Source organism: Anomaloglossus baeobatrachus, chromosome 8 (genome assembly GCF_048569485.1).
Source record: "Anomaloglossus baeobatrachus isolate aAnoBae1 chromosome 8, aAnoBae1.hap1, whole genome shotgun sequence".
Lineage (NCBI taxonomy): Eukaryota > Metazoa > Chordata > Amphibia > Anura > Aromobatidae > Anomaloglossus > Anomaloglossus baeobatrachus.
Genome location: NC_134360.1, coordinates 209,608,611 through 209,634,318, shown reverse-complemented (window position 1 = coordinate 209,634,318; position 25,708 = coordinate 209,608,611). Strand labels below are relative to the sequence as shown.

The following is a 25,708-nucleotide window of genomic DNA, read 5'->3' as shown; positions in this document are numbered from 1 at the left end:
TCGGATTTCTAACCTTTGCTTCCATCTCTACTATGGTAGTACGAGTATATCGGTATGAACGGGGATGTAGCAGTGCTTCAGTTTTCCCTCCTGTCAGGCTGATCTCATCATTATATCTTATCTGAGCTCCAATTACTGCGATTCTGTTCTTTCTCCTGATACCAGAGAACAATATCTCGTCTCTGTGACTGATGTCCTGCAGTCTGACTCTTGTGAATCTTCTACATTATATTCTGATTAAAGTGATGATAAAGCCTCCGCTCATAATCCATTTACATATTCCTCACCGTTCAACATTGCAAAATGCCGATCTTGCATAAAGCGTCCAGTTATGTTCTTGCGCAGCGCTGCAGTCATCGTCTGCAGAGTGTCTCCTAGGCCTCGTGCACACGGATATTAGTTTTCTGCACCATCCCTTTATGCTGACACTTATAAGCACGTCTTATAAGACTCCCATGAGGCACAGTGTTACCAATAAGCTCTGAATTTTGGGGATAATGCATCTACAGGATTAAGTGATAACTTGATGTAGGGTTTGTCTGCTCCATTCATTGACTATTGGACTGTGGCATTCTGCCCATTCCTAATGGTGCTTTTTCAGAGCCCTGTACGCAGGTCAGACCTCCAGTTATCACCAATTTGCTAAGATGAGTGTCCTTTTACGAAAAACAGGGCTTCAATGCCAGAAATTGATAAGAGCATGCCCTGTCAGCCAAACCGTCTCACAATAAAAGGTGAGCGCTCTATGTACAGTGCATAACAAAGGATCCACCAATGACAATTGATGTCACAGCTCACCTCCTCCCCCTCCATACAAAATGGCCTTTATGCAGGTGAGAGCACAAATCGAAAAAATATCTATACGAGGCAGTAGGGTCACAGCCAATCAAATGTGGCTGCAAAAATGATTAGGACGTAAGTGGCCAGTAGTAGGCTTAGTCGTCCGTGCGAAAATGGCAAGATATACAGAGAGATATATATATATATATATATATATATATAGATATATAGATTTTTTTTTTTTTTTATGTCTGTTTAGTTAGTGAAATGAAAAAATGTAAATTAAAAAAAAAGTGTTTTAATTTTAAAATCTGGTTCTATTCTGATGATACTTATAATATTGTATTGCTTTTTGGGCATCTAAGATCTGTACTGACCCTAAAAGCTTTGGTGGTGAAACCCCAGGTCCCACAATGTGCATGGTACAATCCTCTAGACCTGGGATGCAGTTTTTATAAAGTTTTCTAAAACACCTCCATTTCTTTTTAGTATATATATATATATATATATATATATATGTATGTATGTATGTATGTATGTATGTATGTATGTATGTATGTATGTATGTATGTATGTATGTATGTATGTATGTATGTATGTGTGTATGTATGTGTGTGTATGTATGTATATATATATATATATGTGTATATATATATAATATGTATGTATATGTGTATATGTATATGTATATATATATATATATATATATATATATGTATATATATATATATATATATATATATATATTTTTTTTTTATTTATTTTGTTTTTTTTTGTGTGACTGGTCTTCTTTGTTCTGAGTAGAACTTTTTTCTAAAATCTTTTTAACACAGAATCTTCCTTACAGACTTGGCAATTAGTGATGAAATCATCACAGGGACATGGTCTGATCATACCACAGCTCCTTGGCCAGGGAGGACGCAAAAGAGAGTATACAGATATTATAGCTGATTCTTTCTGTGAGGTAAAACATTTCCCTCCCTGTTTTTAAAAATGTTTTACCTCAAAGAAAGAATCAGCTATGATCCCGTGCTGTAATGTCTGTATATTCTTTTGCCCAGGAGCTGTGGTAAGATCAGACCATGTCCCTGTACGGTCAGACACGATCATTACACAGTACACAGCAGGGACAATAATGCTATTAGATTTGACTACATCAGATTTTTTGCATCTTGCCTGGAACTACAATGCAAACTAGCAGATATGATTGTGTGCAAGAAGTGTTGAGTGAATACAGCTCTGAAGCCTGCTGAATGCAATTTCTAAGTGTAATTGATCATCATTAGCAGATAAGTAATTTTACAAATCTAATTGTGGAATGGTGACATTTTATGCTGAATTTAATTGTTTTTGGTTAATGGTGAAAGTCGCTGTATAACGGCATTTTTTGGGCTAGGTTTTGGTGTTTTTGATGGGGAGAGTGACATGCCGACTTTGCTATCAAAAACAGCATAACATCTACGCAAAAAGACCATGATGTGATCAGAGGTCAACGGTGACTTGGTCGCTTATATTTTGGGGTAAAATCAATGCATTAATGTGACATGCAAACAAATTGAAAGTTTTATTTTGGGGAACAGATTGAGCTGAACCTTCTCTCCATGGTAATAAAAGTGGAAGTTTCTCTCGAATGGGGATACGTAGATGTCATTTGCAAATTGTGGGTCTTTGGGGTTAAATATGTTTGTTTATAGAACCATGTTAGTGTAGGGAGGCTTATAGGCCATGCAATGCTCCCCTGGGAATTTTAAATCAACAAATTTGCCATTCTATAGAGGAAGAGGACGGGACTCTAATGCCAACTACCGAATATAGTAATCCCTGAAGTCAATATTGACACTTTAAAAGAGCCTTGCCACGTGACTTGGGATAGGAAGTCAAACCAGAACCTCCATTTGCGGAGACGTGTTTCAGGAGTTTTGCGCTTCATCAGTGCAAAGCAGGAGAGTTTTTTTTTTTTTTTGTTTTTTTTTATATTCTTTAGTCTTTTAGGATTTCTTCCTTCCTTCAATAGGTGGCACTAGAGTTGCTGTTGTCTTCCTCTCTAAACAGGCTTCCCAGGAAGCATTACATGGCCTATAGGTCCACCCTACACCAACTGGGTGCTCTTCACATGGAGAAACCTCACCCCATTGATCACCTATCGGAGGTTTCTCAGCCATCCCAATGAGCAAAAAATTACGATGATGATGATGGGCAAAAAATCCAGATACTTCTGTGTGAAAACTGAGATTCTAGATCCATATCTCAAGTCAAATGGCGAGATCCTTTTTAAGGGGTCAATATGGACATTCAGGATTACCCCCTTCCAATAGTCAGTGTTAGTCCGTGTCCTCTTTTTCTCTGAAGAGGTTATTTATATATTGCAAATCCTAAAAATACAGTAAGTTCAAATCAACCTTTTTGGGAAAGTGAATGTTGTCTTAATGACAAGGGATTACTCATAATCTCCACTCTGGCCCTGTGCCCACGGGAGAAAATACCTGCGGAATTTTCTGCAGGTATTTCCGCAGGTCCATGCAGCAGCTCCCCGGAATCCGCAGCTTTCCGTCATTGCGGATTTCATTCGGATTTTTGTGCGGAATGTTAGCGTTATTCCTGCAAATTTCCCGCCCTGTATCTCTATAGTAGAAAGGCAGGAAATCCGCAGGAATACTTGACATGCAGTTCTTTGCGGCTGCGGGAAATCCACAGCATTTTCCGCAGCTGCAAAATCCGCAGCATTGAAACTGCACTCCCCAAATCCCATAGGATAACATGGGGAGTGTCTGTACTTGCGCAAACATGCGGAATTTATCTGGAAAATCTATAAAATCCGCAGGTTTTTTCTCCCATGAGCACAGGGCCTAAGACCAAATTGCCACCCTGTACCACCACAAAGGTCTGGACACATTGACTGAAGCGTGTGAATAACTGTATCCGAATAGTAAAGGGGGTGTTACACGCAGCGATATTGCTAGCGATATCGCTGGTGAAAGCAACCACCCCCGTCGTTTGTGTGTCATGAGCAAATCGCTGCCAGTGGCGCACAATATCGCTAGGAGCCGTCACACAGACTTACCTGCCTACCGACGTCGCTGTGGCCGGCAAACCACCTCCTTTCTAAGGGGGCGGTTCGTGCGCCGTCACTAAGCGGCCGCCCAATAGAAGCGGAGGGGCGGAGATGAGCAGCCGTAACATCCCGCCCACCTCCTTCCTTTTTCATTGCCGGCGGCCGCAGGTAAGCTGTAGTTCGTCGTTTCTGCGGTGTCACATGTAGCGATGTGTGCTGCCTCGGGAACAACGAACAACCGGCGTCCTCAACAATCAACGATTTTATGAAAATGAACGACGTGTCAACGATGGACGATAAGGTATTTGTGATCGTTAACACTCGCTCGGAGCTGTTACACACAACGATGTCGCTAACGACGCCGAATGTGTGTCACGAATTCCGTGACCCCGGCGATATATGGTTAGATACGTCGTTGCGTGTAACAGGGCCTAAACACCCGGCATGTCAGTTCTTTTTTTTTTTTCTTTCAAATTTTGTCCATGTGCTTGTCAATTCTTGTTGCAGCTTTGATTGATTTTTTTTTTTTTTTTTTTTCTTTTCGTGACGGATTTCATCCTTTTTCACTTAGTTGGGGTAAGTAAAATAATCACTTTTTAGTGTGAATTCACTTGTGGAGTACATTTATATATACAAATCTCTTGTTATATGTGGATTTGTCGCAGTTTTCATGCAAAATGTAAGGCTCTGTGCACACAGTGTATTTTTATGACGTTTTTAGTGCAGTTTTGTCACAAAACTTCATGCAAATCTTAATGTCAGCAAAGTCAATAAGGCCGCTTTCACACATCTGTTTTTTGCTGAATGGCACAATACGGCGCTTTGCAGAAAAAACGCAACTTTTTTTTTCTTTGCCGCCGGTTGCGTTTTTTTCGCATAGACTTGCATTAGCGCCGTATTGTGCTGCATGGCCTTGCGTTGCGTCCGTTTTTTGCCGGATGCGGCATATATAACCCATGCGGCGGCCGGATGGAACGTTGCATGGCACGCTTTTTTGGGCGGCGAAAAAAACGGATCCGGCGCGATGCGGTGCAATTTACAATACAAGCCTATGGATGCCGGATGCGTTTTTTTTGAACTGCGCATGCTCAGTATCAAGCCGCATCTGTCAAAAAACGGACGGGCCGCATGGAAAAACTTAGGCAATGGATCCGTTTTTTTTCGCCGCATCTGTTGCATAAGTTTTTGAGCCGGATTGAGCCGCTCTGCAAAAACCGGATGTGTGAAAGCAGCCTAAGAATCCTGAAGTTTGATGCACACGTTGCTTTTTTTTTTTTCCCTTGCAGATTTGGTGCAGAAAATAAATCTGCAGCATGTCAATTCTTCAGCGTTTTTTCATATGTAGACACCGCATGGAAAACACGCGTGCAAAAAAACGCAGCAAATTATGGCAAAAAGAGTGCGTTTGTCCCTCCAAGAGAAGCAGATTTGGTGCAGAAATTTCTGCACCAATACCCATCATTATATTGCGTGTCCTACTTATCAGAATAGTGGATGCCACAGAAAGTAGGACATTCGCGCGGTTCTGGTCCGGCGGCCATGGAATACTAATGTGGCCATTGGACAAAGGGTCCTGCACAGCTATTTGCCCTTGACATGCACCATAGATCGATTTGGTGAACGCTCATCCGCTTTGCTGGCACGGTGATGTCCTGCGCCCCCTGTGAACATACCCAAATACATGAAAAGTGGGAAGGTGGCTTCTAGTGGAGATTTCATGGTTCTGTTACCGCCGTCCCCTCGTGACCCCACATCACACCGCTCTATTGTCACGCTATGATTTATACTTGCTGCAGATTGTTGTATATTTTACAGGGAAATTCTTCTCCATTGTTCTGTCGCTGATCATCCGAACCTCCTCTTTCCTGCCGCTGATTTTCAGGTCTATATAAATAGTTCAGATTTGTCATCTTGCGGGTGTCGGAGGGACGGTGGCCGCTGCGGAGGCCTCCGGTTATGTAACCTGCTGGCGTCTCTTTTAGGCTTCTGTTTAGAGGAAAAGTTTAAACAATTGGAAAAGTTTAGTCATTCTGCGCGCGGTTCCTTCTCTCATCAGAAGCCTTCCACTTAGATACTATGTTTTTCTCTAGAGGATTAGATGGGGGTTTATTTTACTTTTTGTTTCATCATCTTCGGGGATTTAACACAGTGATTTTAGTAAAGAAACCCTGACACCCCCCCGAGTCTGGGACTCTCCACCCTTGTGATCAGTCATCCAAAATATATACTGCCAACCCTACGGGTCTGATTATACCCTGCCGTTGTGTGGTGTCTCGGGGAGGCGTCTTCACAAGCCTCAGAATATCTTTTTCAGCAGAGCTTTGAATCCATAAGGCCGAGTTTTTGTTATGCACTTGGGGAGCGTCCCCCCCCCTTCCCCAGAAAAAAAACAAACCAAAAACCCAACCACAAAAAAACACAACTGCAAGTAAAATTGTCATCTGGCAAATCGTAGGAGATTTTGGTGCACAATTCTTGGCTCTGATTGGTGTTCTGGTGACATATGGATGACCTGGTGGGGTTTTGGTAGCTGGTATTGGTATATGGATGACCTGGTGGTGTTTTGGTGGCTGGTATTGGCATATGGATGACTTGGTGTTTTGGTGCCTGGTGTTGGCATATGGATGACTTGGTGTATTGGTGCCTGGTGTTGGTATATGGATGACTTGGTGGGGTTTTGGTGCCTGGTGTTGGCATATGGATGACTTGGTGGGGTTTTGGTGGCTGGTGTTGGCATATGGATGACTTGGTGTGGTTTTGGTGGCTGGTTTTGACATATAGATGACCTGGTGGTGTTTTGGTGGCTGGTGTTCGCATATGGATGACTTGGTGGTGTTTTGGTGGCTGATGTTGGCATATGGATGACTTGGTGGGGTTTTGGTGCCTGGTGTGGGCATATGGATGACTTGGTGGGATTTTGGTGGCTGGTATTGGCATATGGATGACTTGGTGGTGTTTTGGTGGCTGGTGTTGGCATATAGATGACTTGGTGGTGTTTTGGTGCCTGGTGTTGGCATATGGATGACTTGGTGTTTTGGTGCCTGGTGTTGGCATATGGATGACTTGGTGGGGTTTTGGTAGTTGGTGTTGGCATATGGATGACTTGGTAGGGTTTTGGTGGCTGGTGTTGGCATATGGATGACTTGGTGGTGTTTTGGTGCCTGGTGTTGGCATATGGATGACTTGGTGTATTGGTGCCTGGTGTTGACATATAGATGACCTGGTGGTGTTTTGGTGGCTGGTGTTGGCATATGGATGACTTGGTGGTGTTTTGGTGCCTGGTGTTGGCATATGGATGACTTGGTGGGGTTTTGGTGCCTGGTGTTGGCATATGGATGACTTAGTGGGGTTTTGGTGCCTGGTGTGGGCATATGGATGACTTGGTGGAGTTTTGGTGCCTGGTGTTGGCATATGGATGACTTGGTGTATTGGTGCCTGGTGTTGACATATAGATGACCTGGTGGTGTTTTGGTGGCTGGTGTTGGCATATGGATGACTTGGTGGTGTTTTGGTGGCTGGTGTTGGCATATGGATGACTTGGTGGTGTTTTGGTGGCTGGTGTTGGCATGTGGATGACTTGATGGTGTTTTGGTGGCTGGTGTTGACAGGGCACTGATGACTTTGGTGGTTAATTTGGCAGACGTCGTTCCTTTTTCGATTCCCTACTTCCCCAAGTTAACGTTTCTACCACTTACTGTGGATTAGTTCTTCAGGATTCATTTTGTCATCTGACACTTACAAATGATTTTCTATCGTATGATTAGTGATGGAACGTTTAATGGCTGCTCTGATCACACCATAAGGCCCCATGCACACGCTGCACTTTGGTACATTTTATGGTGACCCCCTAAGTCACCACAAGCTGCATGCTTTTCCTTTCCCAGCAAAGTCTATTGAGATTTCATTTTTGCTGAGCGCATTTTGCAGCTTTTTATGGCTGCATTTTTGCGGTGACCACCAAAATACAGCATGTCAATTCTTTTTGCATTTTTCCCTGTGTCTTTCACCCATTCGTGTTTAAAAAAAAAAAAAAAATGCATGCATTTTTTAAGCGTTTTTTTGTCACACAATGATATTTTTTTTTTTTTGTTTTTTTTAAGCACAAGGTGCATTCTTGTGGTTACGACAAAAATGCAGCGTGCAGACATAGCCTTAAAGCAGCCATTTTTCGGCCACCTATAGTCAAATGATTACACCTAAATGACCTATTGTTTTAAATTTAGTTTATTTTTTTTTTATTTCAATTTTCCATATTGCTGTAATAAAAAAAAATTCTTTTCACTTTAACCACTAGACCTAATGTTTTGAAGGCTTTTCAGCAGCCTTGTTATCAAAGGCAGGATAACTTTAACACCTCTATATACAGTGGAGAACACCAGATTCTTTGTTTACATTGGTATCACAGCTCACCTCCTCCTCCTGTACAATGACTGATAACACCTTTATCTCCAGTATATAATAAAAGATCCACCAATCACAATACATGGTGTCACAGCTCACCTCCTCTCTTCCTGTACATTGACTGATAACATCTCTATATACTGTAAATAACAGAGGATCCACCATTCACAACAGGTGATGTCACAGCTTACCTCCTCTGCCTTTTGTACAATGATTGATAACACCACTATATACTCTAGTTTACACAGGATCCACCGTTTACAATTGATAAGATCACAGCTCTCCTCCTCCTCCTTCTTTGCAATGACCGATGACACCTTTATATACAGTAGAATATACAGGATCCACCATTCACACTAAGTGATGTTACAGCTCACCTCTTCTCCCTCCCTGCACAATGATCAGACTGTGCATAGAAAACTCTCTTGTAGATCTCAATGAATCCAAATCAGTCTGTCGCTGTCTGTCCATGTAGATGCTGAAAATAAATGGAAGTGTGAAGTATTCGATAAATATGCTGTGTGTGTATGTGTAAAAGTATGTTTTTGTTTATAATTTTATATATATACATATACACACACACACACACACACTTGTGCGCGTGTATGTGTGTGTGTGTGTGTGTGTATGTATATATAATATACAAAAACATACTTTTTTCGGTGTGCGTGTGTATATATATGTATGTATATATATATATATATGTATATGTGTGTGTGTATATATATGTATATATATATATATATATATATATATATATATATGTATATAATATATATATATATTATACTAAACTACTAATGGATATTACTAAATAAAATATATATTTATATTTTTATTTAGTAATATCCATTAGTAGTATTGTATGATAATATATATATAATAATATATATATATATACATTATAATATTTATTTTTTTTATTTTTTTTCTTTAATCCACTTGAGTTACTCCAATGAGAATTTTTTTTTTTTTTGTGCGTACACATCCCCCTTACATGACAAACTCTGCTAACATGCGCGCCTGTTTATTTCCTATAAAGGTGTAATTGCCACCTGGGGTACATTTGCCGCCCCGGTATGTGTCCCTGACTTCTTTTTACTGCCCTGATATATTAAATTAGTGTAACCAGTGAATAGAAATGAGCCCAGAGCATAGATGACTGTCCAAGGTCTTATCCATCGGTTTTCGGAGCCCTTCCTTATTGATTTCCTCTGTGATGAGCCCTGGAGTGGGTATAATTGGGCTGGTGCGGCCCGTTCTGCGTGCTGCGGGTAGGGATGTCCGGCCGCGGTGCCATCTAATCCATCAGAGGTCAGCCGTATCTGCAGGATTTACCCAGAACAGATTGCGTGCACAGCCCTCTCCTGAATATTTATCTCTGTAAATCCTGCTCCGCTTTGTCCTCAGCAAAGACAAGATGATGATTTATTTATTTATTTATTTATTTATTTATTTTTTTATTTTTTTATCCTCACATTTTTGTCTTTATCACTTTTTTACATGAAACGTGCAAAGTTCCCAAATCTGTTCTTCTCACCCAGAAGTGTTGATAGTTTTGTGTCTCGCTGGAGCAATTGCAAACTGATTTTTGCTTCCCTCTAGGGAGAAGTCGAGCAGCGTGACGTAAGTCTGATAATAAGGAAGTAATTGTGTTCTGCAGAGCATCGCATTGTGCTGTGTGAAGGATCTGCAGCCGCTGGGTGTTTTACAATAATGCGGTGAGCTAAAAAAAGGAAGATATTTACCCTTTTGTGTGTCAAATCATGGGAAAGTTTTGGGTGTGGACACTTTCTAAAGGATTTGTAACATTTTTTTTTTCTGATCTCCAATGTATTGTAGCCTTAAGGACTAGGAGAAGACAACTTTTAAAGGGGTTAATTGGCACCACTCACTTTACAGATCAGCGTCGGGCTTTGCCAATGACCACCTAATCTGAGAGCAGCATAATATAGCAGCAGAGACCCTGATTCCAGCAATGTGTCACTTACTAGGCTGCTTAGTGTAGTTTTGATAAAATCTCTGTTTAATCAGCAGTAGATTATCATTATAGGACTACTTCACGTGCTGCAGGTAGTCCAGCATATTCATGAGCTCTGTATAACTGCTATATCAGAAAAAACAGGGATGTTATCAAAATGACAGCAACAGCTCAGTAAGTGACACATTGCTGGAATCAGGGTATCTGTCTCTACATTATGCTGCTTTCAGATGGGGGCGCAAAAACTGGTGACTCATTCCCTTTTAGAGATGCAAAGCCGTTAAAGTGACCCGGGCTTCATCGCTTATTAGTTTATTTAATACAAGTTAAAGGGAACCTGTGAGGTAAAAACAGAACACTATTTGCTGCAGATTTGGGGTTAATCTGCAGGTTAATAGCATTCTGAAGCTGCCCGGCACAGAGCGCCTCGCTGCCGGGAGGAAATTAACTTTATTCCTCCTGGCAGCTGCGGGCTTTCAGTCATTGGGCCGGAGCGGCTTTAGTCACCACTCTGAGCAGATTGAGTGGACGCTGTAACCACGCCCTAATCACTGACTAACAATCGGCTCTAATGCTGAACCGGCTGTCAGTCAGTACCATGGGAGCTGTACTAGCCGCCACTGACTATATACTGAGCAGCAACTAAAGTGGTGTCGGCGTCACCCATAATGACTGAAAGCCCACTGCTGCCGGGAGGAATAAAGTTTCCTCCCGTCAGCAGGTGTCTGTGCTGGAAATCCACGCCGTGGCCACAACTAGCTGCCCCAACTACCGTTTTCCCAGGGGAGAGAAGCATTGTGCAGGATATCTGCCGTGACTATTCCCTTATCTCATTTGAGAACACGTGCACGCTCCGAGGAGTGTGCATGTGTACGGGGATGGCTATGGGATAAACGTGTTGTACACAGGTGGCGGTATATTATGTGGCTGCAGTCCTGTTGGGGTGAGGCCCTCCGCTATGTATACTGTAATCACAGCTGTGTAGTGAGAGGTACCAGCGGCTCCGGGATTTGGGTTGTTCAGAACGGATGGGAGGAATAATGAGATACAGAAAGTGTGACTCGGATTATAGGTGCAGGGAATATTTGAAGAGCCCCTGTCGGCAGGATATCCTGCCCCTAAGTAAAGGTAGGAGTGTATAGCCCGTGTGATGCCTGTTACAGTCTTACCGTTCCGGTAGTACTTGGTTAGGCATTTTGGAGAAGTCTAGTTTTGTAGTTTTATTCTCGGGTGCAGTGGGGCGGTCACATCACTCCGCAGCCGTGCTGTGCTTTGCCGGCCCCTGGTCATTGATTGACAGGTTAGGGTGCTCTCACATCAGTGGTATTTCGTCGTCCTGCCGGATCCGTCACGACTCCAGTACAGTGCAATGTAGTTCAATGGCATCGCGGTAAGGCTAATTTCACACATCAGTTTTTGGCATCAGGCACAATCCGGCGTGTGCCTGATGCAACGGATCCGGCGCAGAATATGCAAAAACTGATGTGCCTGATCCTTTTTTTTTTTTTTTTTTTGACGGTTCCAATATACCTGATCAGTCAAAAAAACGGATCCGGCGCCTCCGTTTTTGCATCCTTTTCGTCCGTTTTTTGTTTTTTTTTTTGCTGGATCCGTTTTTTTTAAATACATTGGAGCATGCTCAGTTTACAAAAATGGATCCGGCGGACGCATCCGTTTTTTATCGCATTACGCCAGATCCGGCGTCCATAGGCTTCCATTGTAAAACACGCCGCATCCGGCGCGATGCGGTTTTTTTGCCGGACAAAAAAAGTTACAAGATACGTTCCCTATGGCCACCGCTTTAGGCAATTTTGACGGATCCGGCAAAAGCTGGATGCAACACAAGGCCATCAGGCACAATCCGGCGCTAATACAAATCAATGGGGATAAAACTGATCCAGCGCCGGATCCGTTTTACCCGTTTTCCGGATTGTGCCTGATGGGGAAAAAAAACTGATGTGTGAAATTAGCCTTAGGCTGCTTTCTCACATCCGGTTTTTGCAGTGCGGCTCAAAACCCTATGCAACAGATGCGGTGAAAAAACTCAATCCTTTGCATAAGTTTTTCCATGCGGCCCGTCCATTTTTTGACAGATGCGGCTTGATACTGAGCACACGCAGTGCAAAAAACTGCATTTGGCGGCCGGATGCGGTTTTTGCCGCAGGACGCCGCATCCGGCAATCATAGGCTTGCATTGTAAATCGTGCCGCATTCGCGTTTTTTTTCGCTGCAGAAAAAAAACGTGCCAGGCAACGTTCCATCCGGCCGCTGCATGGGCTAAATATGCCGCATCCGTCAAAAAACAGACGCAACGCAAGGCCATGCGGCACAATACGGCGCTAATGCAAGTCTATGCAGAAAAAACGCAACCGGCGGAAAAAACCCAAAACGGTTGTGTTTTTTTTTTCTGCAAAGCACCGTATTGTGCCGCACAGGAAAAACCGGATGTGTGAAAGCAGCCTAACTCTTCCCTGTGATTTGTCTTCCCTGCGGCTCCGCTCCCATAATCCGGCACTGCTCTGTGATCGCGCTATTTGCTCGGGATTGTTTGCTCGCTGCTGTTACATGAGCCTTAAAGGCTGAAACTTTTTATTTGTTTGTAAGACAAGTAGCATGATAAATTCTGGTTGCATTTCCTACACGTGCCCTGCTCGGGCTCAGTATGGTGCTATTAGGGGAAAAGTCAAGGTAGAAATGAGTGAGACGCTGTGTCATCTGGTGCACGCCCGGCCAGACGGGAATTAGTGGTGAGTAAATGACGGTTGCAGTATGTAAATCCCAACGTCTGTGGGTGTAACAATCTGCTGCAGTCTGCAGAGCGTCTGTGCTACCGGCACCTGCCATCAGTGCAAAACCATCTATTGCTCTGTCATTGGGAGAAACTGTGCCGAAAATCACAACTTTCAGCTCGTCAATCCTGGAAAAAGCTGGAGGAAATGTAACTTTATAAGACTTATTTTCCCCATGTACAGCCTTCTGCAGAATTGCTCAAAATTGGGAAATGAAAACCATATTTGGGGAAAGGCCGGGTATAGATCACTTTCTGGGGAGATATTTATGGCTCCTTCGGCGTTACCGTCTGAAACCCAGAATAACTGAATCGGATGGAACGCCCGATACTTCAAAATAGTCGGTTTTGTGCTCCACCTGGCCTCTGTTCCAAATGTCCATATTTTTTCAGGTGGGCACAAAAGTGCAGAAAAGAGGCAACATAGAGTAAATCCAGGCTGATCACTTCTTTGACATGAACCTAAAAATAATTGTTTCCTGTACATTATACTGCAGCTTTCCACCATTTATGCATAAGACAAAGCTGCAGTACCACATCGGGCCACAAAACAATGTTTGGCGCTGTGCCAGTGCCTGTGTGCTGCAGCGCTTTCAGTTAGCTGATTGGTGAAGGTGACAGGAATAGGACCCCTGCCCTCTGACATTGCTGACCGATCCTAAGGACTCGTTATCTAATTTTAATATCTTTAGAAAGCCTTTTTTATTAAAAGTCTAACTTGTCCTATAGTTGAAAGGGGTTCTCCAGGACCATGATCTCCACCATAACCCATCTTCCCGTTCACTTAAAGAGGATCAACCACCAGGATTTTCCTATATAAACAAAATCCAGTGCTATACTGGCGCTATCATGCTGATTCTATACATACCTTTAGTTGTGAGATCGGATGTATAGTTTCTGAAATACAGGCAAGTAAAGTTTGTGAAATGCACTGTTATTTGATTGATAGCAGCTACAGAATATATCATAGGTGGGTTGGGTTTTGCTAGTTATTCCCACCCCTGACTGCCTGCCTGTCCTTCCTCCCCCTGTCTCTGTTATCACAGGGGAGTAAGGACAGGGGGGGAGGAAGGACTGCCAGGCAGACGGGCGGGAATAACTAGCAAAATCCGGCCCACCTATTAGATATTCTGTAGCTGCTATTAATCAAATAACAGTGCATTCCACAAACTTTACTTGCCTATATTTCAAAAACTATACATCCGATCTGACAACTAAAGGTATGTATAGAATCAGCATGATGGCATCAGTATAGCACTGGCTTTAGTTTATATATTAAAATCCTGGTGGTTGGTTCTCTTTAAATGGGAGCTGAGTAGCTTGGTCATGGGCCATGGCAGAGTGTACTTTTCTGGCCTGGTACATGGTGTGCCACCAGTGGCCTCTGGACCAGCTAATCGGTGGAGGTGCTGGCTGTCAGATGCCCACCAGCCTAATATTGGTGACCAATCCTGAGGAATGGTGATCACTATTATAGTCCTAGACATCCCCTCTAAGAAAATGGAGGGACATGAGCTTAACATATATTTTATTTTGTTTCATCAGATGAACGGGCGCTGGTTCATGGTTGATAAGCAACGTAACGGCAATGGATGACAAGTCCAACACCCCGACCAACTCTACATCCACAATAAACAGCGAAGATTTCGTCTTGGTCCCTCTGCAAGGTGATGGCTCTTCAAACCTAGATGACAAACCCCAGCTTAAGGTATGTACGTTACAGAGGTAATTTCTTGTTTTCTTGTAATGATGTGAGAAGCAAAGTTTGATTCCCAGGAAGAGCTGCAAGAGGAAGAGACAGGCTGCATTAGATACATCACCTTAAAAGAAATCAGTAGCCAGAAGGAAAAAAACTAAACTGTATTTATCTGCAATCAAAGTGCTTATCTCTTGGTGTATACCGTTGGAAATATATATGACTTTCTAAATGGAAGTGCAGCTGCAGGGAGAAAATGTAAGTTCTGTTCTCCCTGCAGCTGTTAACTTAGTCACTTCACAACTCCGTGTATTCACAGCTCTTGCACTGTTACAGACATTCCGCTCTTATTTGTATGGATGCATACTCTGTCCTTGGTCATCATTACATCCACTGTTGCAAAGTGTCTTTGATTTCAGTTACGTTCGACACGTCACCATGTAACCCTAACGTAACTGTCTGAAAATAGAAGGATGAAGCCCTTGTACCTCTGATACCAATGTAAAAGCTGCTCGATGCCTGGAGCAGGCGTCTCTGGCTTGGACATCCCCCGATCTGAAGCTATAGTAGGCAAATACAAGGGGAAATTTGGATTTTTAACATTTCTATTTACTTACATGCAACAAATGGACATTGCAGAAAAACCTGCAAAGCAAAAAAAATAAAAAATAATAATGAACTTTGCCTCAGTGTTGATTGATAATAATGGATACTATCCCATAGAGAAGTATATTGTAAATGATTTTATCAACTGGTTTTATATTCTAGACTTCTTTTTTTTTTTTTATTCCCAATATAAATTTTGTGCTTCTGAACAGTTGTCACTTGCGTCTCTGTTTTTGTACTTATTTGACAATGTGGCAGATCTTTTTGTCTTAGCAAGTTTCTTGCCGGCAGGGTAAAATTATACTTGGCAGTAAGTCACCAGTCGCCCTGCCAAATACAGCAAGTTATTTACTTAATAGTCTGGCATTAGAACAGTCACTTATAGCGCAATGGCTGCAAATGACTGCTTAATATACCGGGGGCCGGGAGAGTTGGGTGTCTGGATGTGAGTGTGATATTTCTTGTCTCCGTGAGCTTCCATCCTCCTAACAAGTGCATTTATAGATATGTCCATGTGCAATGCTCGTCACAGACTATGGAGAGACGTGGACATGTCGCGGGCGGAGGAGGGGATGCCGCGCTCTCCCACTGCTCGGGTCCGGCTGCCGCTGCTGCTGCGGCCTCTGCTGATCGGTGGCTCGAGCGATGTGCCAGATCCTGGGGCCTCGAGCGGCGCTCCTCGCCCGTGAGTGAAAAGGGGATTGGTTTTGGGGATTTATTGTCCGTGACGCCACCCACGGTTGTGGTGATTGTGTGGACACCACCGCTGCTCTGTATGGGGATCCCGGGAGTGATGGTATGGAGCAGCTAGATGTTGGCCCTCCCCTCCGTGGGTAGGGGGGGTTGGTGGTCCCGGGGCCCGATGATGGGGTAGGGATGGATGGCAGGCCAGGTGTGGGGCCTGGTGAGGTGCAGGGTCACGGGGGCAGCGCTGTGCCGTACGGCACGGTGGTACTCACTCAGCCTGAGACGATGACACTGTTCTCGGTAAAACACACGGCTGGAAAGACGGTTCCCACGGACGGCTGCTGTTGCTTTTCCCCGGTAGTTGGCGGTGACTGTCTCTTTTCCCTGCACCTAAGTTCAATGTTGGTAGCGATGGGTTCCCACCGGTTACCCGCTCCCCGACTTGGATATGGGCCGGAGGAGCCCCTCTTTGCCCGCAGGCGCTGGCCCTGAGAAACTGGTGCCTTGGCGGTGGCGGTGTCTCTCCTTCACGGTTGGACTGTTGCCTTCAATCGGGACTTTGTTGTTGGGAGACCCGGAGGTCCCCTTCACTGACGGATTTGGCAAATTCACGGCGACTCCTAGCCTTGCCGAGATCCGAAAGGCCCCTGCCAATGGTGCTGGCTTCTCTTTGTATACCGGTCCGGTACCGCCGGGCCACCACCCGTCCACGGTCCTTTCGGCAACCTCCGATCAGCCTCTCCTGCAGACGGTCACCACCGTCTGCCAACCTTGCTGTCTCAGTCCGGGGCACACACTCGGACCAACTTCAGGCTCTACTTCTGTCACTTTCTCCTTCACTTCAACTCCTCTCACTTGCTCCTCTACCACTTCCCTCTCACTTCCAACTCCATCTCACTCTAACTGCCTGGTTTTCCCGCCTCCAGGACTGTGAACTCCTTGGTGGGCGGAGCCAACCGCCTGGCCCACCCCCTGGTGTGGACATCAGCCCTTGGAGGAAGGCAACAAGGATTTCTGGTTTAGCTTTGGTGTACCTAACCGGGGTGTAGGGTGTGTTGATGTCATTGCCTGTGACCCCTGGCTTGCCCAGGGCGTCACAGACACATGTCTCAATAATTGAATTCAGGTTTTTTGTTCCAAACCCTGACACCCCCGGTGTATAACATCCGGCTCTTTGCCCCCTGGTATACTGGTATATAACATCCAACACCCCCCGCCCTTATTTCCCCCCATGTATAACTAATGGCCCCCTCACTCCCCGGTGTGGGACCTTGTTTGGCCCCCTCACTCCCCGGTGTGGGACCTTGTTTGGCCCCCTCACTCCCCGGTGTGGGACCTTGTTTGGCCCCCTCACTCCCCGGTGTGGGACCTTGTTTGGCCCCCTCACTCCCCGGTGTGGGACCTTGTTTGGCCCCCTCACTCCCCGGTGTGGGACCTTGTTTGGCCCCCTCACTCCCCGGTGTGGGACCTTGTTTGGCCCCCTCACTCCCCGGTGTGGGACCTTGTTTGGCCCCCTCACTCTCCGGTGTGGGACCATCTGCTCCTGGCCCTCCGCTCATCCCCAAGGAATAGAACACCCAGCCCCTCGCCCCTCACTGGTGTATGATGTTGGGCCCCCACACCATGCCATCTGCCCTTACTAACACCTGTGACAGAACGGACGGTGGTGCAGAGCTCACTGATAAGTGTCGTCCAGTAATAGGAGCCACCGGGGTAACAAGTCCGTTCATAATATTTCCTCCTCCTAAGTCTTCCCCATCACCCACCTGTATGTCAGTGATATTACTGAGAAGTAGAAGGTACTGCAGCAACTAGGCCACAAAGTAGAGATCCTGTAATGTTACTGAGCTGAGTGCTGAGGAGCAGAGGGCAGAAAAGTCACCATCCTTCTGCTGAGCCCATAACTGCTTAGTCCAGGCCTTCTTTGGTAACGTCATCTGCTACCGCCAGGAGCTTCATGGCCGAGCAGGAGCTGCAGCCGTACATCACCTAGCACAATGCAGAGCGTTGGATGGAGCGATGTAAAGCTGCCACCACTGTAGTCAGGAGGAGACATGTTCTGTGCAGTGACGGATCACAATGCTATATCTGACATCTGATGGAGGAGTCATGGTTTGGTGAATGTCAGGAGAACATTACCTGTCTGACTGTATTGTGCCCGCTGTACAGTTTGGTGGAGGAGGAATGATGCTATGGGCTGGTTTCTCAGGGCTCGGTCTTGCCTTCCTAGTTCAAGTGAAGGGAAATCTTAATATTTTAGCACAAGAAATTTAGGACAATTGCGGCCTCCAGCTTTGTGGAAACAGTTTGGCCTTTTTCTGTTCCCCATGACTGTGCCCAGTGCTCAAGATCTATAAAGACATGGTTGAGGGAGTTTGGTGGAAGAATCTCAGCCCGGACCTCAGCCCCATCCAACACTTTTTGTGGTGACTTAGCAGGGAGATTATGAGCCCGGCCGCTACCCAACACGCCTCATAAATGCTCTTTTGGATGAAGGGTGGGGGGGGGGGAGATCCCACAGACTCCCACAGACTCCCACAGACTCCCACAGACTCCCACAGACTCCCACAGACTCCCACAGACTCCCACAGACTCCCACAGACTCCCACAGACTCCCACAGACTCCCACAGACTCCCACAGACTCCCACAGACTCCCACAGACTCCCACAGACTCCCACAGACTCCCACAGACTCCCACAGACTCCCACAGACTCCCACAGACTCCCACAGACTCCCACAGACTCCCACAGACTCCCACAGACTCCCACAGACTCCCACAGACTCCCACAGACTCCCACAGACTCCCACAGACTCCCACAGACTCCCACAGACTCCCACAGACTCCCACAGACTCCCACAGACTCCCACAGACTCCCACAGACTCCCACAGACTCCCACAGACTCCCACAGACTCCCACAGACTCCCACAGACTCCCACAGACTCCCACAGACTCCCACAGACTCCCACAGACTCCCACAGACTCCCACAGACTCCCACAGACTCCCACAGACTCCCACAGACTCCCACAGACTCCCACAGACTCCCACAGACTCCCACAGACTCCCACAGACTCCCACAGACTCCCACAGACTCCCACAGACTCCCACAGACTCCCACAGACTCCCACAGACTCCCACAGACTCCCACAGACTCCCCAAAATCTTGTAGAAAACCTTCCCAGAAGAGTGGGAGCAGTTATAGCTACAAACATCTTATTGTCTATGAGTTTAGATTTGGAGTTCAGAAAAGCTCCTGGATGTGTCCATATTGTGTGTGTACTCTTGTTGTTGTATTCAGATTGGCATTAACAAAAACCACTTTTAGGAATATTTTCATTAGCAATGTTTGTGCACCAGAATAATAATTCTGAATTAGTCATCTGTACAATTATCATATTGAAAGTGACATTGGTAAAAGCTGTAACTTTCTTTTCCCCTTTTGGCGTCCTTACAGATAATGTCCAATGGAGATGAACAGCTGGAAAAGGCGATGGAAGAGATTCTTAGAGATTCTGAGAAAAAGCAAAATGGCAGCCAGTCAGGGACCGACGGTGGTGCAGAACCATACGCTGCTGACTCCGGCATGACCACGGCCAGAAACCCTCCTCTCACATTAATTTTAGACCCTAACAGTACAGGTGAGTATTTTTGCCCTTACGCTGAAGAGCTGATGGATTTAGGCGGTGTTTGTTCAGGACTTCCATTTAATTGCTACCAAAGGAGAAGTTGATCTCCTGCCCTGGAGTAGAACGCACAGTGTGACCGTTCTTTGTTTCAGCGCTATCTAATACCACATTTAAAGAGGACCACCCACCAGGATTCTCCTATATATATTAAAGCCAGTGCTATACTGGCGCTATCATGCTGATTCTATACATACCTTTAGTTGTGAGATCGGATGTATACTTACTGAAATACAGGCAAGTAAAGTTTGTGAAATGCACTGTTATTTGATTGATAGCAGCTACAGAATATCTAATAGTTGTGTCGTGTTTTGCTAGTTATTCCCGCCCCTGTCTGCTGCCTGTCCTTCCTCCCCCCTGTGTCAGTTATTACAGGGGGAAGAGGGAGGGAGGGAGGAAGGACAGACAGGGGCGGGAATCTCTAGCAAAACCCGACCCACCTATTCTGCAGCTTCTATCAATCAAATAACAGTGCATTTCACAAACTTTACTTGCCTGTATTTCATAAACTATACATCCAATCTCACAACTAAAGGTATGTGTATAATCAGTATGATAGCGCCAGTATAGCACTGGCTTCAGTTTATATAGGAAAATCCTGGTGCTTGGTCTGCTTTAACCCAGAAAGATCAGCTGATCCATGAGTTCTGCCGAAATCCAAGGGTTGTCCAGGCAGGTTAACCCCTTGCACTCTCTGCCCCTTGCATGCATTCTTGGCCTATCAACAAAGCAAATTTACCACTTTTGCTGCGACTTTGTAGAAAGTGTAAGTATTTCCATGGATTTGATTAATTTTCAACATATTTTTTTTTTTTTTTTAAATTCTTTATTTATACAACAGACCCATGTAAACCATAAAGCAGTCAGTTGACAAAACAGACAAAAACAGTTCAACAGAGTTTGGGAGAATACATCTCAATACAAAATCACTTACATCTGTGCCAACCCCACGAATTGACAAACGGGTCCGTTCTTTTTCAGTTTTTATCATAGACAAGAAAGAAAAGTACCGAAAAGGAGGCAAGAGTGCCTAAAGATGACTCAAACATCTCTGAACAGGGAAGGGTTCGCACCAGCTGAGAGAAAAGAAAGGGGGGGAATGTAGGGGAAACGTGGAAAGGGAAAACGATAAGGCAGAGCGGAAGGAAGGTGGGAAAGGAGGAAGGGAGAGGGAAAGGAAAGGGAGAAAGGGGGAGAAGATGAGAGAAGAGGAGAAGGAGGGGAAAGAGTAAGGGGAGGAGAAAAAAAAACAAAAAAAAAAACCCCAACCCCTTTTGAGGGGGAGGGTTTGCCAGGAGGGAAAGGCCAGCGACAGAGGGGGACGCGCTCCTCCTACTCATCACGCAGCAGGAGGTCGTATTCACTAGAGAACTTAAATTGCTTCTACATATTTTTTAAGGTTATTTTTGTTTTAATTTTTTTTTTTTGTAATAAAACTTTTACATTTGTATGCGTTTAGATTTAATTTGGTATTTGCTTTGATGGAAACTAAATATCTTTTGCATTTGTTATTTAGTTTTTTTTTTTGTTTTGTTTTTTTTTTTAAGCCCATTACGTGCCCCAACGACCATAGATGTAACACAAATAAGGAATTTAGTAAAGCTCACCACTCCAAAGCAGATATCTCCAACTTCTGGTCCGGTGCACGGAACAAGTGGTTTGGTTTGGTTTCCACAGCTGAATAATCAGTCACATCAAGGGGAGGAGAGAAGATCCAGCACTGACATAATAAAAAATATCTTTATTCAATATTCATAAAAAAGGTAATTCCAACCAAATGTAGAATAGTTTTACGCTTGACGCGTTTCGGAGAAAGACTCCTTATTCATAAGCAACAAGCTGCTTATGAATAAGGAGTCTACTTTCTCCGAAACGCGTAAATATATTATGCAGTTGGTTGGAGTTGGCTTTTTTATGAATATTGAATAAAGAGTTTTTTTATTACGTCGGTGCTGGATCTTCTCTCCTCCCCTCCTCCTCTTGATGTGACCATAGATGTAGTTTATATGTTAACTGTTTATCTGAGACTTTGTACATTGATGGTCTATCCTTTGGATAGGTCATCAGTATCTGAAGACGTGTGACAGGACACCCAGCAATCCCGCCGATCAGCTGTTCCTGATGCCAGCGGCGGGCTGAATCGCTCACTTGTGGAGCTGCACAGCGTTACTCCGTCCACCATTTTGTGCCCGCGGACGGGTACTGCACATCTGCCCCCTATTGACTCAAATAGGCTGTGCAAGTCCACTACCCCTGGAACTGAGAACAGGTATCGGTGGGATTGAGAGTTGTCTCACACCACCTCCGATCAGATATTTGTGACCTTATCCTAAGTACAGGCATCAATATAAAAGTCCAAGACAACATTTTTAAGAGGAATTTTTTGGTTTTGAAAACTGAATATGGCTTGATGTTTCTTTGTAGACCACAATATATATAGTTTGTTCTTTCACCCTCCTTTTCTTAACATTGACATACATCATAAAATGCTTAAAATGTTATGCATTCTGATAATTTATTTTTTTTTCTTTACTTTTTTGCCAACTCTTCTATTGCCCTAGCACTACCCTTACACCTAACAGGGGTTTTTAAAAGTGAAAAATGTATTGTGCAATTTTATGTATTTTTTTAGGATATAGATATCGATCTATATCCTAAAAATAAATAATTGCACAATACATTTTTCACTTTTAAAAACCCCTGTTAGGTGTAAGGGTAGTGCTAGGGCAATAGAAGAGTTGGCAAAATAGTAAAAAATAAAATAATACATTATGCTTTTACATTGGGTTCCGCAGCTGTTAATTTGCAATGGTTCCACAATGACTCGGTAAAAAAGCAGCACTGCAGAATAAGACCGATGACGACTTGTATAAAAACACATTGGCAGTCATTTAAGGGGTTAAGTAAAGCAGCACATGGCTTGTGTGATTTAATGTGCACTCGCTGGCGGTAAGAAGGATGCCCGCGATGCCAGTTTACATTGGATGGCATTGGATGAATATCCGGGACGAGTTTGTTCTTACATCTGTCTTGTCCTTTTCTCCTTCCTCAGAGGTTCCCGCACAGAGCACCAGACCGGCTACAAACCCTCCAGAGGAGGAAAGTGTGTCGTTTCACAAACTCTCATATTTAGGTCATATGAAGGTGTCAGCTCCGCGCAGCGAGACAGAAGCGCTGCGGGCCATGTCCTCCATGAGAGCACAATGCTCGGCTCCGATCACCGTCACTCTCTACGTTCCCAATGTTGCTGAAGGCTCCGTCAGGTGAGTGCACAGCCGCGCGCTTTACACAACGTTAGATAAGAGGGAACGGAAGGACCTAAGGGATCAGGACAACCGCATTTTTGAGGACTGTTAGAATATGATGTTTGCAAATGACAATTGCTGCTACCAAGATATCGTGTGTGTGTCTGTGTGTGTGTGTGTGTGTGTGTGTGTGTATATCTGTGTGTGTGTGTGTATATCTGTGTGTGTGTGTGTATATCTGTGTGTGTGTGTGTGTATATCTGTGTGTGTGTGTGTGTGTATATCTGTGTGTGTGTGTGTATATCTGTGTGTGTGTGTGTATATCTGTGTGTGTGTGTGTGTATATCTGTGTGTGTGTGTGTGTGTGTGTGTGTGTGTGTATCTGTGTCTCTCTGTGTAGCTCTGAATAAAGCAGTCAGTCAGTGTAAATTGTGGACGCAACCGTCTGCAGCTTTGTGCTGTCATCTGCAGTGTGGATGGGTGCTGGCGCTGCCATTATTACATGCATTCTTATCATCCATAAGACACATCAGAATACTGAATCCCGCTATTATTTTTCCACATTGGTCTCCTAGCTTTGATATCACCTATTGAGAATGGTCAATCTGGTATTCTCTACAGTATATAGAGATGTTATCAGTCGAAGTACAGGATGGGGAGGAGGTGTGCTGTGACATCACATTATGAATGATGTATCCTGTGTTTATATACTGTATACAGATGTGTTATTATTCATTGTTACAGCTCACCACCTCCTCCTTTACATTGCAACGTGTCCAAAGGATCATTTGCATTAAGTCTAGTCGTTGTGTATTTTTTTTTCTTTTTCGCTCCTAATTGGGAGACCCAGACAGTGGGTGTATAGCTACTGCCTCTGGAGGCCGCACAAAGAACTACACTTAAAAGTGTAAGGCCCCTCCCCTTCTGGCTATACACCCTCCCGTAGGAGTACGGATTCCTCAGTTTTAGCTTTGTGCGAAGGAGGTCAGACACGCACGCATAGCTCCATTGTTTTTAGTCAGCAGCAGCTGCTGACTATGTCGGATGGAAGAAAAGAGGGCCCATACAGGGCTCCCAGCATGCTCCCTTCTCACCCCACTGTATGTCGGAGGTGTTTGTAAGGTTGAGGTACCCATTGCGGGTACGGCGGCAGGAGCCCACATGCTGATTCCTTCCCCATCCCTTTTTACAGGGCTCTGGGTGAAGTGGGATTTACTGGTCTCCAGGCACTGAGACCGTGCTCCATCTACAGCCCCTGGAGAAGATGCTGGATGGAGCGGAGTACATCAGGGACATGGCCCTGCTTCCTCAAGGTACTCTGTGTCCCCGTGCATTTGGCGCTCACACCGCAGCATGCTGGGTGTTGTAGTGCGCCGGGGACATCAGCGCTGCGGCGCCTGTGCCATGGCCTCATTCAGCTTCGCTGAAGCAGGCACACTTCTGGGAATCGGTCGCGCCGGCCGCTGGGACTGCGGCGCGGCTGGCACTTGTGGTGCGCCGGGGACTTCAGCGCGGGCCGCGCTTTTACGGCGGCCGCGCTGATAACTCGAGTCCCCGGCTTTTGCGGCCTGCTTCCGTTCGTTCCCGCCCCCAGACCTGCCAGTCAGGAGAGGGGCGGGACGCTGGTCAGTGCATCAGCGCCGAGGGCTGGAGTCGTTTTTACATACTCCAGCCCTCACAATAGGCACAGAGGGGACACTGTTTCCCGCACTTTTGTTTAGGAACTCCCACGGACCGCCCCTCTCCACAGACGCCGGCAGCCATTCCTGCTGACACGCTGAGCTGCAGAGGGGAGCCGGGGAGACCCAGACAAGGAATTCTGCGCCTCTTACCCGCTATTCAGCGGGCGGTAAGCAGCCCTCAGGGCTCACCCCCTCTTGTGCCAGTAGTATTCTTAGTATTTTGTTTCTACAAATACTTTGTATTGCATAGCGCTGGTCGCCCTTTGGCTATAGACTCTCTCACATTGCAGAGAGCCAGCAGCATGTCGCCCGTAAAACGCAAGGGTGCCAAGGCACAGACATTATATGCTTCCTGCACCGCATGTGGGACTTTTCTACCGGCAGGCTCCACGGACCCCCATTGTGTGCAGTGCTCGGCCCCTGCGGCGCTTGCACAGTCGGGACCTCTGCTGGACGTGACCCAGGGTGTACCACCTGTGAATGCGGTCCAGGTGACAGGAACTGAGTTTGCAGCTTTTGCTGACAGAATGTCTCTCACTATGTCACAAATTCTTGACACATTGCGAGCTAGGCCTGTACTTCAGGCCATGGACACTGTGCAATCATTGCCCCCTGGTCCCCCTCAGCTGAATTACCTCCAAGCTTCGGGACGGGCACATACACCTCAGGGTGAAGACTCTGACTCGGACGATGGCCCCGGGCAGCCTAAGCGGGCTCGCTATGACGGGCCTTCACATTCATCTCAATGGTCAGGATCCCAGCGAGATGAATCTATGGGTGATGAGGCGGACGTAACTGATCAGGATTCTGATCCTGGGACCGCTCTCAATCTAGATACACCAGATGGTGACGCCATAGTTAATGATCTTATATTTAACATCAATAAGATGTTAAATATTTCCCCACCAGCTCCTCTTGTGGAGGAGTCAGCTTCGCAGCACGAGAGAATCCATTTCAGATACCCTAAGCGTACATTAAGCACTTTTCTGGACCACGCTGACTTTAGAGACGCAATCCAGAAACCCCACGCTTATCCTGAAAGGCGTTTTTCTAAACGGCTTAAAGATACACGCTATCCTTTTCCCCCTGAGGTGGTCAAGGGTTGG

The 25,708-nt window shown here is 45.3% G+C and overlaps 1 protein-coding gene across 4 annotated transcripts in view; it reads left to right on the top strand.

Annotated features, from left to right (window-relative positions):
• Positions 1–25,708, top strand: part of RABGAP1L (RAB GTPase activating protein 1 like) — a 426,173-nt gene that overhangs the window by 11,249 nt on the left and 389,216 nt on the right. For 3 of the 4 annotated variants that reach the window (XM_075320137.1, XM_075320140.1, XM_075320139.1), the window contains exons 2-4: positions 14,548–14,710; positions 19,447–19,630; positions 22,728–22,938. In XM_075320137.1, coding sequence (XP_075176252.1) covers positions 14,591–14,710; positions 19,447–19,630; positions 22,728–22,938 — 515 coding nt within the window. In that variant the 5' untranslated portion in view covers positions 14,548–14,590. Of the gene's footprint in view, positions 1–9,838; positions 9,955–14,547; positions 14,711–19,446; positions 19,631–22,727; positions 22,939–25,708 lie in introns of all 4 variants that reach the window. The other variant, XM_075320138.1, reaches the window with a different exon arrangement.